This window comes from Ricinus communis, chromosome 1 (assembly GCF_019578655.1).
Source record: "Ricinus communis isolate WT05 ecotype wild-type chromosome 1, ASM1957865v1, whole genome shotgun sequence".
Taxonomy (NCBI): domain Eukaryota; kingdom Viridiplantae; phylum Streptophyta; class Magnoliopsida; order Malpighiales; family Euphorbiaceae; genus Ricinus; species Ricinus communis.
The window spans coordinates 544,288-556,852 of NC_063256.1; the positions used below are offsets into that span (position 1 = coordinate 544,288).

The 12,565-nt window shown below is 34.2% G+C and overlaps 3 protein-coding genes and 2 non-coding genes across 10 annotated transcripts; 1 reads left to right on the forward strand and 4 right to left on the reverse strand.

Moving 5' to 3' along the window:
• Window positions 1-1,222: 1,222 nt before the first annotated feature.
• Window positions 1,223-1,305, reverse strand: TRNAL-UAA. The gene has a single exon. It is a non-coding gene; the product is annotated as a tRNA-Leu (tRNA).
• An 822-nt stretch (window positions 1,306-2,127) lies between these two features.
• On the reverse strand, window positions 2,128-2,210 carry TRNAL-UAA. The gene has a single exon. It is a non-coding gene; the product is annotated as a tRNA-Leu (tRNA).
• Window positions 2,211-2,280: 70 nt separating this feature from the next.
• Window positions 2,281-5,980, forward strand: LOC8289175 (cationic amino acid transporter 9, chloroplastic). Of its 2 annotated transcripts, none has more exons than XM_015729007.3 (8): window positions 2,281-2,697; window positions 2,962-3,374; window positions 3,543-3,719; window positions 3,889-4,110; window positions 4,197-4,373; window positions 4,674-4,910; window positions 5,465-5,554; window positions 5,662-5,980. In XM_015729007.3, exons 1-8 carry the CDS (start codon window positions 2,454-2,456, stop codon window positions 5,803-5,805), a joined length of 1,704 nt encoding a protein of 567 aa, XP_015584493.2. In that variant the 5' UTR covers window positions 2,281-2,453; the 3' UTR covers window positions 5,806-5,980. The 2 variants fall into 2 exon arrangements, with proteins under 2 accessions (XP_015584493.2, XP_002511602.2); XM_002511556.4 differs by having other exon boundaries at window positions 2,282-2,697; window positions 3,886-4,110.
• A 528-nt stretch (window positions 5,981-6,508) lies between these two features.
• Window positions 6,509-9,083, reverse strand: LOC8265798 (peptidyl-prolyl cis-trans isomerase FKBP20-2, chloroplastic). 5 transcript variants are annotated; one of them, XM_048376850.1, is made up of 8 exons: window positions 8,894-9,083; window positions 8,690-8,721; window positions 8,496-8,577; window positions 8,190-8,410; window positions 7,944-8,053; window positions 7,176-7,284; window positions 6,932-7,008; window positions 6,509-6,732 (listed from the first exon to the last, which is right to left on the reverse strand). In XM_048376850.1, exons 1-8 carry the CDS (start codon window positions 8,965-8,967, stop codon window positions 6,718-6,720), a joined length of 720 nt encoding a protein of 239 aa, XP_048232807.1. In that variant the 5' UTR covers window positions 8,968-9,083; the 3' UTR covers window positions 6,509-6,717. The 5 variants fall into 5 exon arrangements, with proteins under 5 accessions (XP_048232807.1, XP_048232801.1, XP_015584498.2 ...); XM_048376844.1 differs by having other exon boundaries at window positions 6,509-6,755; window positions 8,894-9,080; XM_015729012.3 differs by lacking the exon at window positions 8,690-8,721 and having other exon boundaries at window positions 6,509-6,755; window positions 8,496-8,573; window positions 8,894-9,078.
• A 657-nt stretch (window positions 9,084-9,740) lies between these two features.
• Window positions 9,741-12,537, reverse strand: LOC8265799 (phosphatidylglycerophosphate phosphatase PTPMT2). The gene is made up of 6 exons (XM_002511558.4): window positions 11,978-12,537; window positions 11,559-11,681; window positions 11,213-11,306; window positions 10,987-11,069; window positions 10,806-10,895; window positions 9,741-10,491 (listed from the first exon to the last, which is right to left on the reverse strand). Exons 1-6 carry the CDS (start codon window positions 12,182-12,184, stop codon window positions 10,114-10,116), a joined length of 975 nt encoding a protein of 324 aa, XP_002511604.2. The 5' UTR covers window positions 12,185-12,537; the 3' UTR covers window positions 9,741-10,113.
• Window positions 12,538-12,565: the final 28 nt, after the last annotated feature.

Genomic DNA, 12,565 nt, shown 5'->3' on the forward strand with positions numbered 1-12,565 from the left:
AAATTTTTTTTTTTAATTTTTTAAAATTTTAAAATTTTATTAGTCCAATAATATAAATATTATTCTAAAAATATTAATTAATTAATTTTAATATTATACAAATTAATACTATCAAAATAATTGATATTACTTTTTTAAAGTAAAAATTTATTATATAATTAAAAATTAATCTATAATTTATATAATATTAAAAAGTTAAGATATCATTTTCTAGAATTATAATTATTATCTAATTAGAAACTTATTATTAATTAATATAATATTAAAATATAATTAATATGCTATTTTTAAGATATAATTAATATAATTATCTTATTAGAAAATTATTTATTAGTTAATACAATATTAAAATATAATTAATGTTATTTTTAGAATTAAAATTAATATTCAATTAGGAATATAATTAATTAATTAATTAATTAAAAAATTATAAAACTACACATAAATTTAAATCTCACGTGTTAAAAATAAATATATATATCAAAATAAATAAATATATATAAAATTTACATGTCAAAATAAAATAGACATATAAAAAAAAAATTAAATTATATATATATATATAAATATCCCTTGTCCATTTATAATTAAATGACAAATATATATTGTAAAAACAAAGTTTATCAAAATATTGTTATCAGAAAAGCATGAACAATCACATCATCAAAAGCATAACTTTATAAATTGTGCTGTTAACAGGATATGCTTCCTACTGTGCAAAACTACTTTGATAAATTCTATACAACATATAGTGATAATATTGATAAAGAAAGATGTGTTTGATTGAAAAAAATATACATGATCAGTGATTTTTTTTTTTTTTGTTTTTGTTTTTGTGGTTTAATCATAATCTTTCATTTTTGAATGTTTTTTAATTTTAATAATGTTATGTGCAAACTTTTTAGTTTTTATAACTAAATTCTTGAATTGAAAGTTCCACACAATCTCACCTATACAGTAAATGAACCAAACCATGTGAAAAAGGCTCATTTTGCCTACTTGTAAGAGAAATTCACAGATTTTTATTTATATATTTGATTGTAATTAAGGCATAGAAAAATACCATAAGTTCAAGGGTTAGCAAGATTATAAGCAAGTCTAATTCTCTTTTGGTAAAGAACAAACAAATTTTGCCTAAAATACAAGGTTTTTATGTAAAAAAAAAAAAGAACCCAAGTAAGTCTAATTTTCTTTTGGCAAACAACAAATAAAAGATTTAAAATGCTGGCTGTGGGGTTCGAACCCACGCGTGCTTATGCACAGAAGATCTTAAGTCTTCCCCCTTAACCTCTCGGGCAAACCAGCTCGGACATGAATGATTTTGGAATTAATCAAATCTCAATGCGCCTTAGGTTTTCGGCTCAGAATTGGTCTTCTTGCTATTATTTGAATTAACAGAAAATTAATAAATTGATGATCAATTTTCCTGGAAATTATGTTAGGTTTAATAACTACAATATATGAATTTAATAAATAATTTTCAATTTCACCCCTATTTAAAAATTAACAAATTTAATATTAGTTAATCAATTTCTAAACCTTTTCTTTAGTAAGTGTATGTTGTATATTTATTTTTGCCAGGTTATACCTTTCAGTATTCATACTTCCAGAATGGAAGATTATATTTCATGAGCAATGGGTTTGAGTTAATAATTATATACTTAATTTAGTAATTTTAAATAATTTAAAATGTAGCGAGTAAGAATTTTATGAGTAATAAAAAAATATTTGAAAAATTAACCGTAAATACATAAAAAGATTAAATTTAAAATTTTAGCTGACGCTTGCATGTATAAATCACCATATATTTACTTATAAATGCAAGTACTCACTGCAATTTATTATTTCAAATTTTCAAGAATTGTATTATTTATTATTTCAAAATTTAAAGAATTGCACAATAATGCAATCTAGTTCTATAACCGTATGTATCATAAATGAATAATACTGGCTAAATTAACCATACTTGTATTTATGAAATTTATATACGGTGATAATACATATGGTTTACTTTTTATTTTATTTGAAGTTAATTATATATTATAAATTTACCAGAAATAATATTAAAATAAAATATTATTAGTAATTCTCAATTCTCCACCTTTCCAACACAAATTATCATTGGGCTGCTGGCTGTGGGGTTCGAACCCACGCGTGCTTGTGCACAGAAGATCTTAAGTCTTCCCCCTTAACCTCTCGGGCAAACCAGCACAAATGTATGTCAAATGACAACAGGAAAGCACCACTAACGCTAAAGAGACAAAGAACACAAAGGCAAACCAAAACGCTGCGTTTAACCAAAATGAACCTGGACGTTATATTTAACCAAACGAAAGAGGAAAAACAATCTTTTAATTGATCCAAAAAAAAAAAAGGAGGAAAAAACAAAAGTGATGAATAATATAATAATAATAATAAGACTGGAAACCAAATCAAGCGTTAGTAACTGAACGATGGGAGGCCAAACTGGATGCGACGCGAGCCAAGCTCCTCCTTCTTGGTTTTCTCAGTGTTGGTCCTCAGCTCGCAGAACCAAACCCTTAAATTCTCCTTTCGATACTCTCGTCCATACAAATCCCTCCGATGGACTCTCTCGCCGTCTCAGTCTCTTCGATCTCCTCCTCCTCGGTGTCGGTGCTTCCATCGGCGCCGGTATCTTCGTCGTCACCGGTACCGTCGCTCGCGATGCTGGTCCTGGTCCGTTTTTTCCGCTTCTTTTCTCATCTCCTTTTATTTTCACTTTCTCACAATAATAATCTAAAATTTTACGTACTTGTATCCGCTTTTGTTGTATAAGATAGCTTTAGCTTCAATTTGAGGTTTCTTTCACCTAATTTTATTCATTTAAGCTTCAATTCATTTTCGCTTCTCTATTTATTTATCAATTATTTTTATATATAAATGCCAATAATGCATTTAATTCATAAGACATTCTGAGTTAAAATTGTTATCATAATGCAGGAGTTACGATTAGTTTTATACTAGCAGGAGTATCATGTATATTAAATGCGCTTTGTTATGCTGAGTTAGCTTCACGTTTTCCTGCGGTTGTTGGAGGAGCATACTTGTACACGTATTCAGCTTTTAATGAAATTACTGCTTTCCTTGTATTCGGCCAACTCATGCTTGATTATCACATTGGGGCTGCTAGTATTGCACGGAGTTTAGCGAGTTATTTAGTTACTATTTTAGAGATGTTTCCCGTTTTTAAAGATCATATTCCAAGCTGGATTGGACATGGCGGTCAAGAATTCTTTGGGGGAACACTTTCTATTAATATCTTAGCACCGATTCTCCTTGCTCTTCTAACTGTAGTTCTATGTTGGGGTGTTGGCGAATCTTCGATCTTGAACTCTTTCATGACCGTGACAAAGGTGCTTTATCATACTTTCACTTTCCCTTTTTTTTCCCCTCATTTGGTTTGTCTTTCAATGTTTATCTTTCCATGATATGTAAAAATCTAAAACATTTAGGTTGAAGGTTATAACCATTAATTGTAAAAGATCAAGATGGGTGTTATAAAACTTTTGCCTCCGCTGCAGGTTGTCATTGTTATTATTGTCATCTTTGTCGGTTCTTTCGAGGTTGATGTTTCAAATTGGTCCCCTTTTGCCCCAAAGGGTGTTAAAGCGATTTTGACTGGAGCAACTGTAGTGTTTTTTGCATATGTTGGTTTTGATGCAGTCGCAAATTCAGCTGAAGAAGCAAAGAGACCACAGGCATGTTTTGTTGCTGAATCACTCTGGTGCTCTTTATTGTGGCTTATGCAAATATTTCATTTTTTTTTAGAACAAGATGCAAATGTTCTGTTCATAGCGTGCAAAGTGGTGCCTGCATTATCTCATTCTTCACTTTTTTTTGGCTTGAATTTTGTTTGATCTTCAGCAGGATTTGCCACTTGGCATTATAGGAAGTCTTGTTATATGCATCGTATTGTATATTGGGGTTTGTTTAGTGCTCACTGGGATGGTACCTTACACTTTACTTGGAGAAGATGCTCCTTTGGCTGAAGCTTTTACATCAAAGGGCCTGAAGTATGTTTCTATTTTAATCAGCATAGGTGCTGTTGCAGGACTTACAACCACTCTTTTAGTTGGTCTTTATGTTCAGGTAAATTACTTCAACCTACTTTTAATGATTGGCATGCTATTAGGAAGCATTTACATATATGAACATGGTATGTTTCTCATGTGCAGTCTCGGTTATACCTGGGCCTTGGAAGGGATGGATTACTGCCTTCTATATTTGCTAAAGTACACCCTTCACAGCACACTCCTATTCATTCTCAAGTTTGGGTTGGTAGTGTTGCTGCCATTTTGGGGGGATTATTTAATGTCCATGTGCTCTCACACATTCTTTCAGTCGGCTCATTGGTATGAATTCTGAACTTTTCTCTGCCAAATTATAGGGTAAATTTAATTTCTTTTCTGGTTTAGGTGCAACCTTTCTTTTTGAACTACTACTGGCATTGTATACCACATCACGACACATCTACCAGGTCCTGGAAAATTTGGACCAATGCACAAGGAGCAAGGCATTCTGTGACGTGTAGATTACATAGTTAGGAATGTATATGAAGTATTATGCTAGTCAGCAAGACCCTAGCTAGAATATTTTATTATTATTATTATTAGTGGGTTATTTGTGCCTCACATCTTATTAGCTGTTCGCAGACAGGCTATTCTGTTGTCTCAGCTTGTGTTGTGACTCTTCGCTGGAAGGATAAGGCAGTGAGTCATGTTTCTTCAAGATGGACTTCAGCCTGGCAGGAAGGAGTCATCTGCCTCATCATAGTTGCCTGCTGTGGCTTCTCTTCTGGGCTGATGTATCGCTATGGTGCTTCATTTATTTTTCTGGCTGTAGCAGTGTTTATTGCAGTACTTGCTGCCTCAGCTCTTTATTTCCGCCAAGTGAGTGTTATATTGTTCTATATATGCTTTAACTTTTCATTGGCTATAATGCTGTGTGATGATACTGTAGGATGTTAGGGGCAATTGTAAAAGTTGCTTCAAGTATGCACATTAATTATCTACATTGATGAAATATGAATTCATGATCTCTTGCCTTTAGACAGTTTTGATCTCTAGCATGCAGCTTCTCTTGATTGTGATAGCAATGAGGATTTTCTCTCCTCTTTGTTTATTTCTTTTTGCGCATCAAAAGATCAAATTTAGGTAGTTGCTGAAACTGAGAGGGGCCTTTTGATATTTTATCATTTGATTTTGTTTTGCTCAAGACACGAAAGGATCAGATGTATTGTTTGTATATCAATTATAGCTTGGCCATAATCATAACGAAAGAAAAACCATTCTAAAGTCGGAATTGTTTGATTTGGTTTTTGCTTTTTTTTTTTTTCCCTTTCTTGCAAAGTTATGCAATAACTAGTGGTCTAAGGTCGGCACAGCTCTTTGATTTACTGTGTTATTTTTGAATCCTCTAATGCTTGTGTTATTATTCTTCTCAGGTTTACACTGATCCTCCTGGGTTTTCTTGTCCTTGGGTTCCAATTGTGCCAGCCGTTAGCATCTTTTTCAACATGTTCTTGTTTGCTCAGGTATGCTATGAAGTCCCATTTTGACAAAACCACTCAATATTGTAACCTATGTTTGAGCTTTCTATTTAAAAAACAGATTGATGGTGGTTGAATTGTTCTTTATGCAGTTGCACCATGAAGCATGGGTGAGATTTGTTGTCCTCAGTATCACCATGGTAGGGATTTATGCATTTTATGGGCAGTATCATGCTAAAGCAGTTTCAGACGAGATAGTTGTTTATCGGAGAGCTCCTGCAGAAGCCATTAATTAAATGCTTGTTAGATGATGATGATGATGAATTGGGCCTCTTGTTGGCCGCAGTAATTGCTATATGATATTATGTTACCGTGTACATTTGTATAAATTATTTGTAAAAAAAAAAAAAAAAATCCGCTTTTAGAAACGAAGCTATCTTGAAATTTGATCGTTAAGGTGAGGGCATTTAATGTATTCATTTTTCCTTGAATGATCAGCAACGCAGCGAGAATGGATGTCTGCAGCCTGTTGAAAATTAGCGCAACGGTAGAGATTGGAGATCCTTGACATTAATCTATCTTTCCTATTGTCTCATCAGGTTCAAAATGAGAAAGTAAAACATAGCACAAACGAAAGGTTCAATTTTGGTTTACAGTCAGCTGATCATGGGTCCAAAGACTCCTATAGTAAAACTTTGGTTTAAACTTCCCAAATCTGGAATTTTGGAGTAAACAGAGTATAATTAGGCTGATATTACCAGCTCTCAGAGGCCAGTCGACCCTGATGCTGGCAGCTAACCATGCAACAGATAATATTTCGGATTCAGCTACGTTAAAAACAGAAAACAAAGAAACAGAAAAAGAAAAAGCTTTATATCTTTCCGCCTCCAATTACAACTGGTTTAATAGCATGAGCAGTTGTTCTCTTTCCTAACATCAGACAAGGGTCATCAATTATCAGAGAGAAAACGATAAAGCCACAGGAGATCAGCCAGAAGATGTAGCAATTTGTGTTCAATTAATATACTCGCCATTCAAATATTCACACAAAACCTCTGTTTGAAAAGTGAATTCTTTGTAAATGGAGAGAAGAAAGGAAAAGAGACAAGGGAGAGAAAAAAAAATGTCAATTACATACAACATCAGAGTAAAATGCTATTGTCCTCCTTTGACAATCCTGGACGCTGAGAAGTTCCACGTCGAACACTTCAAACTGTTTTGAGCTGAAAAATGTGGAGGGTCCAACCTATAGATCATTGGATGCTTTTTTATGAGTGTTATGTTGGAAAGAATCAGATTTCTTAATGAATTAGGAAAAACTGAAACAGCTAGCTTTTAAGTTGTCAAACAAATGCAATTCATACTGCATGTGCATAATGGGAGGGTGGGTGCGTGATTGGGGGATGTTGAAGATTAACTGACCGGCGGCCCAAGTTCTGGAGGAATGATTAGCCTCCTCTTGCCCCCAGGTCTCATGTCTCCAATTCCTTCTTCAAACCCTGCGTTAAGAAGAATTTTCTTTAATTTCTAGTTTTATTGTATGGTTCCCTTTGAAAAGATCCAAAGCAAAAAACAGGTTTAGGGCAAGGGTAAGAAACTCTGTAGCATGTAGTCCAGCAAGAGGGCAATTTGGACTATAATAATTTCTGAAAAATTGTTTTTACACCTGGAACCAATGCATTGGTGCCCATGCGGATTTTGGCAGGAGCACCCTGTAGGTAGGTGCTGTCAATGCGACGGCCAGACTCATTGTAACCAACATAGTGGAAGGTGACCTGCAAGATTCCCAAATCAATTGCAGCTCAAGAATGAAATACATAAATTCAAAGTTTCATCTCGAAATGTTAGTTCCTAACCAATTGATTTCTAAATCGTCACCATTTGGTTCAGGTAAACCCAGCATTTCTACAGCTTTAGTTATAAAACCGACTGGTAAGATATTAATGATTCTATCAAAAACCATCCAACAAAGATATTTTCATGCATCTTTCTAAATAGAATCAAACACAAGTAGCTAACTTTCTCCATTTCATATAGGCCTGCCTGCCCTCCACACTAGAATGAATGGAATTTTCCGGAAGAACCTGCTAATGGAGGAAAACCTCCTACAGATAAAAGACATAGAGAGCCAAAAAAGGATAGCAATGATATTTTAATGCATTTTTCTAAATAGAATCAAACAAAACTAGGAAAGCTAACTTTCTCCACTTCATACTTGAATTTTGCGGAATCTAAGAACCATTACAAATTTAACATAAAGGTGTCTTTTAGTTATGTTCATTGAGAAAGACATCTAAATTCTAACTTATATTTCAAACTGCATCAGATAAACTGGCAAGGATTCTAACTCTAACACTCATTTTCTGAAGCATATTATCGAATCCAATGATAAACAGAAAGAAGCTATAGCTTTAAAAGCAAATGAAAGAAAAACCTGTTGACCAGCCTTTGGGCAATCACCATTACCAACTTCAAAATCCCGATATATAAGCCCTGAGTCACGCTTTACATAATTCTCTGATGTCACTACTTTAACCTCAAAACCTGAATATTTTCATACATATGATCCTCAATTCCACATGTTTAGATATGTTATAGTGCATAGCAATTTCGAAAGGAAGATCATTTCAGTTCATGAAGTGTCATATTCAAAGAAAAATATCAGATTGCTAAAAGGCACCTTCTCTAACAAAATTCGGGAAGTCATCAGGTGCATTATTTTCTTTCTGTACTCGTTTATTCTGCTCCAACAAGCGTCTTTCATCATATGGATTCTTACTCTTTGTCTTTCCAAAAGAAGGCAAAGTTTGAAACAATAGCACTGATGATGAGGCAGAAAAGAAAAGGAGAAACCTTCGCCTCAATGTCTCTTCACAATGTAATAAATATCCGTTCCGCAAACTGCCGTACAAGTAAATGTTCATATGAGAAACTAACAAAATTTGAGAATAAGCATTTAATGAGATCAATGATTTTAATGTGTCACCTATCATCATCGAAGCAGCGCACTGTAGACTTCTTTGACGCCGAGATATTAGCTAAAGTGGGAGAAGCTGGAAGGGTTCTATCTGCCAGAACGTGCAAGTAAGCAATCTCCACTTACAAATAGGGGAAAGAAAACAATCATTCCAAACAGTGATATGCCTAGCTAATTATGTATACAAATGAAGTGGGTATTACCCACAAAATGCGAACTTGACCCCATAATTCTGCTATAGAAAGTACAATTTGAATAGAGAGAGTGAGTAAAAAGTGAGGTGGGTAATGCCCAGAAAATGCAAATTAAAGAGTCCTCTAATCATTGAAGAAAGCATTTTGGAATTTAGATTATTGTATTACAGAGACATGCAACAGACAGCAGTTAGAGCGAGTGGAAAAACTTACAAGGCAAAGATAGTTTGAGAAGAGAAAGAGGAGAGGTAGACAGCGTAGTCATTAGCATCGCCTCTGCGTAGCATACAACTATTTTTTTCTTTGTTTCAAGGCCTTTTTGTTATCTTGAATTTGGTTTCTAGAAGGGAAAGAACAAAATCTCGTTTTCCTCCCAATATTTTCTCATATTCCATTTATGCACCTTGAACTTGCATCCAAAACAATATTGTCGCCGGATGGGTCTCTAAAACCCGTGAAGGCAGTAAAAGACGACGCGTTAAATATATGCTTTTATCGATGATTTTCTTGCAGATTATTTCTAGCGACACATTTCCAGTGTCATTATGAATTAGCGACAACATTTTTTATGGTTATATTCCTCACGGGTTAATTTTATGTAACCTGAATATTGAAAACATGCTTGATATGTTTGTGTTAAAAATTACATGCACAGTTACCATTGGAGGTCATGAGAAATTCTACATTAATGCAAAGCTCCCAATTGTCATTCTTTCTCTCCTAGTGTTCTATTTAAGCTACTATAAAAGATTGATAATACTTACGAGCTACTTGATAAGAAACACTAACACCAATTGTGCACAATTAAATTATTATATTGATGCTTAACCTAATAAGCAAGACTGTAGAAGAATTACAACGGAGATTCGAACCTTCAAACAACTTTCAATTCCTTGAGTAAATAAATTAAATTCTTGCATAAACTTGTGAACTTATGTTTATAAGAAATTAAGAAATTTATTTCTTTTGATCTCATTACAGCCAAGATTGGAGCAAAGGATTGTAACCCGAAACAAGTAATGCCCCTTATTCATTCAATATACAAGTGTATGAGCCTTGATTAGAATAGAATATGGCATATATATCATGTGCACATACTGACAATACAATCCCGGAATTCTTGCCTTTTATAACAGCATAACTCAGCCATAGAAACTCATTCAAGAAAAAATTATTCATCTAGAATATTGCCTGCCAAATTTTTTGTTGCTCCACTAGAAGATCTATATCAACTGAAACGACAAAGGGATGCTACCATCTTCTTCATAGCTCCCATTTCTTATCCCAAACCACGAAAAAGAACACAACAGGAAAGGGAAAAAAAAAAAAAAGGCACTCTTCTAAAATATTCACTTTTCTTGCGTCGATCCAACGAAAACTAAAGAACAAACAAATAAAACCCAGAAATCACACCTCCTGTAGATTTTGACATCTCAATGAACTTGGATATCAACAGTAAGACTTCTTAACTGGTCATCTCCAGCAGAGCCCTCAAGCTCTTTCCTTGAGGATTTCTGGTTTGCATGGCATCCAAGCCACAGACATGAAAGTCTGGAAATTGCTACCTGACTGGCAAACTGAACCCTGCAAACCAGGCTAAGTTCACCCAAAATCTTGTTATTCCCCACAATTGATTCACGCCCAACATCATATCCATCAAGATCTGATTTGGTTACCACCACAAATGAACCATCTTCAGACATTGCCAAGTCCTGTTTGACCTCTTCTTCTATTAGATAATTTGATGTTTTCTTTGCTATCCAACCAGGATTGCCAGTTTTCTTCACCTTAAGATAGTAATCCTGAACAGCCTGTATGTCATAATGGAAATAGAATGAGTTCAGAAATTAGAAGGAATTAAGCTTTATAGTAAAAAAACCAGTATATTCAATTCACTGGTCTCTGCAAATTCCACGTCACCCACAAAATAGCCTGCTCAGGAAGATGGTTGTCCAATTAACTTCTCCTTCTATCTTTCTTTTATTTTTTTCAAGTTGAGAAACTTTTTGCGGTTGTAATTTGGTTTGCAGACACACCCATAGAGAGAAAGGATTGTCGATCACACAGCAAGGCATGTCAGAGGCAAATGTGCAGAATGGCTAATAGCTCCTATTATAGAACATACCTGCCGCTGGGAAGGGGCCAACAATACCCTTGGCCTATTAGACCTCACATACTTGTATGCAGCATCAGGTGTCATGTGCTGGTGGTGAACCTGTTTTAGAGCCAGAAGAAACAATATCAAATAGGTTAAAAGAATGCTAATGATGCAGTCAATCAATCAGTTGAATTTGATTCGAACATACAAGGTAACAGAGAACAATGGTTGTACTGCGCCCTCTACCAGCCTTACAGTGAACATAAGTCGTCTTCCCAAGGGAGGCATTTTCTTCAAAAGAGTTGGCAAATAGGAATTATCAATAAGAAGAAACCAATATTAAGAAGGCATGATAACACTGAAGGAGGAGAGGAAAAAACCAATAAAAGAAAGCTGCAAACGGAAGAAGAACAGAACACCAAGAGCATGCATACCATGAATGAAATCTACAGCTTGGCATATATCAGCAAATGATGGAGCAAACAGATAATCTCTAGTTGGAATGACCAAATGAACAATATTGTGAGCCTACAAAAGCAAGTCAATTACAATTATACAAGTAATTGGAACTCATGCACATATATCCACAAGTTTGTGTACTGGCATATGGTAGCAACTACTAGTACCATGGGCTATTTGAGAACAATATTTAATTCAAAACCATCAATTAGAAGTTCCATTTTATAGTTTAATGATAAATGTATATCAACATTCATTTCAAATTTAAAAAATAATATTTTTGTAAATGAGATAGACATAACATGGAACACAAGAACTCACATGATATAGTGATGTAGGGACCAAAGTCTCATAGGGTTCATTTAAGGTAACTACAGCAGAAACCCCAAGTTCTTTCAAGCGAGGAACATCAGTAGGAAAGGGAACAGCACCTAACAATATGAACTGAAAGGAAAAGAAAAAAGTAAAAGCAGGCAAATGTTGGGAAATTAGTTGAATGGCATGCTTGCTAAATTATTGAATTCCATGATTTGAATAAGCAAGGCGATTCATTTCTTCTCTTTCCTTTGCCGGTGAGATGTAGCATTTATGGTTCAAAATTGAAGCCATTTGACACATTTTTCAGTTCAATATTTCTCAATAGTATGAGTTGAAACCAATCTCATAATCCAAAAAACAGAATACATATAATATATAAAGGAAAAATTAATTTAAAGGAAAGAAGAAGAAGCAGAAAATACCTGATCAACCCTATCCCACCAATGAAACTCAGATTGAAGCTTGTTCCTTAGAACATTATAAAACAAGGTAGGGTAAAACAAAGCACGAGCTCCTGCTCCAACTAAAACCCGTTTCGCGTCCAAAATCACAACGCCACTGCTTCTAATTTTATTATCTCTTCCTCTATTCACCTCCTCTTCCTCTTCCTTCACTTCCTCTATATACATCCCGAAAATTATTAGACAAAGAAAAAAGAAGGAAATTAATCTAGAAACGCACGAATTACACAACAACAGAACCGATTTTGACACTGCATGGAGGCATGGATCAACGAAATTACAAATGATTGACAAATGGGCATGCTTTTGTTCATTTATGAAGACAATAAAAGCCCTCAAGATTGGATCAAATTAGGGTTGGGTTGAGAATAAAATTAAAAATATGTGTTGTAAAAGCAAAGTAACGGGGACTGATAGCTTGAATGAAGTAGTTATAAATAAATTTATTTATTTATTTTCCTGTTCACTGACTTTTGTATTATAGGTTGCCCTAGCTTTCCTTTTCTCTCAACAAACTCTTGAAAACGAGATTAAAAATACTTTTATGTG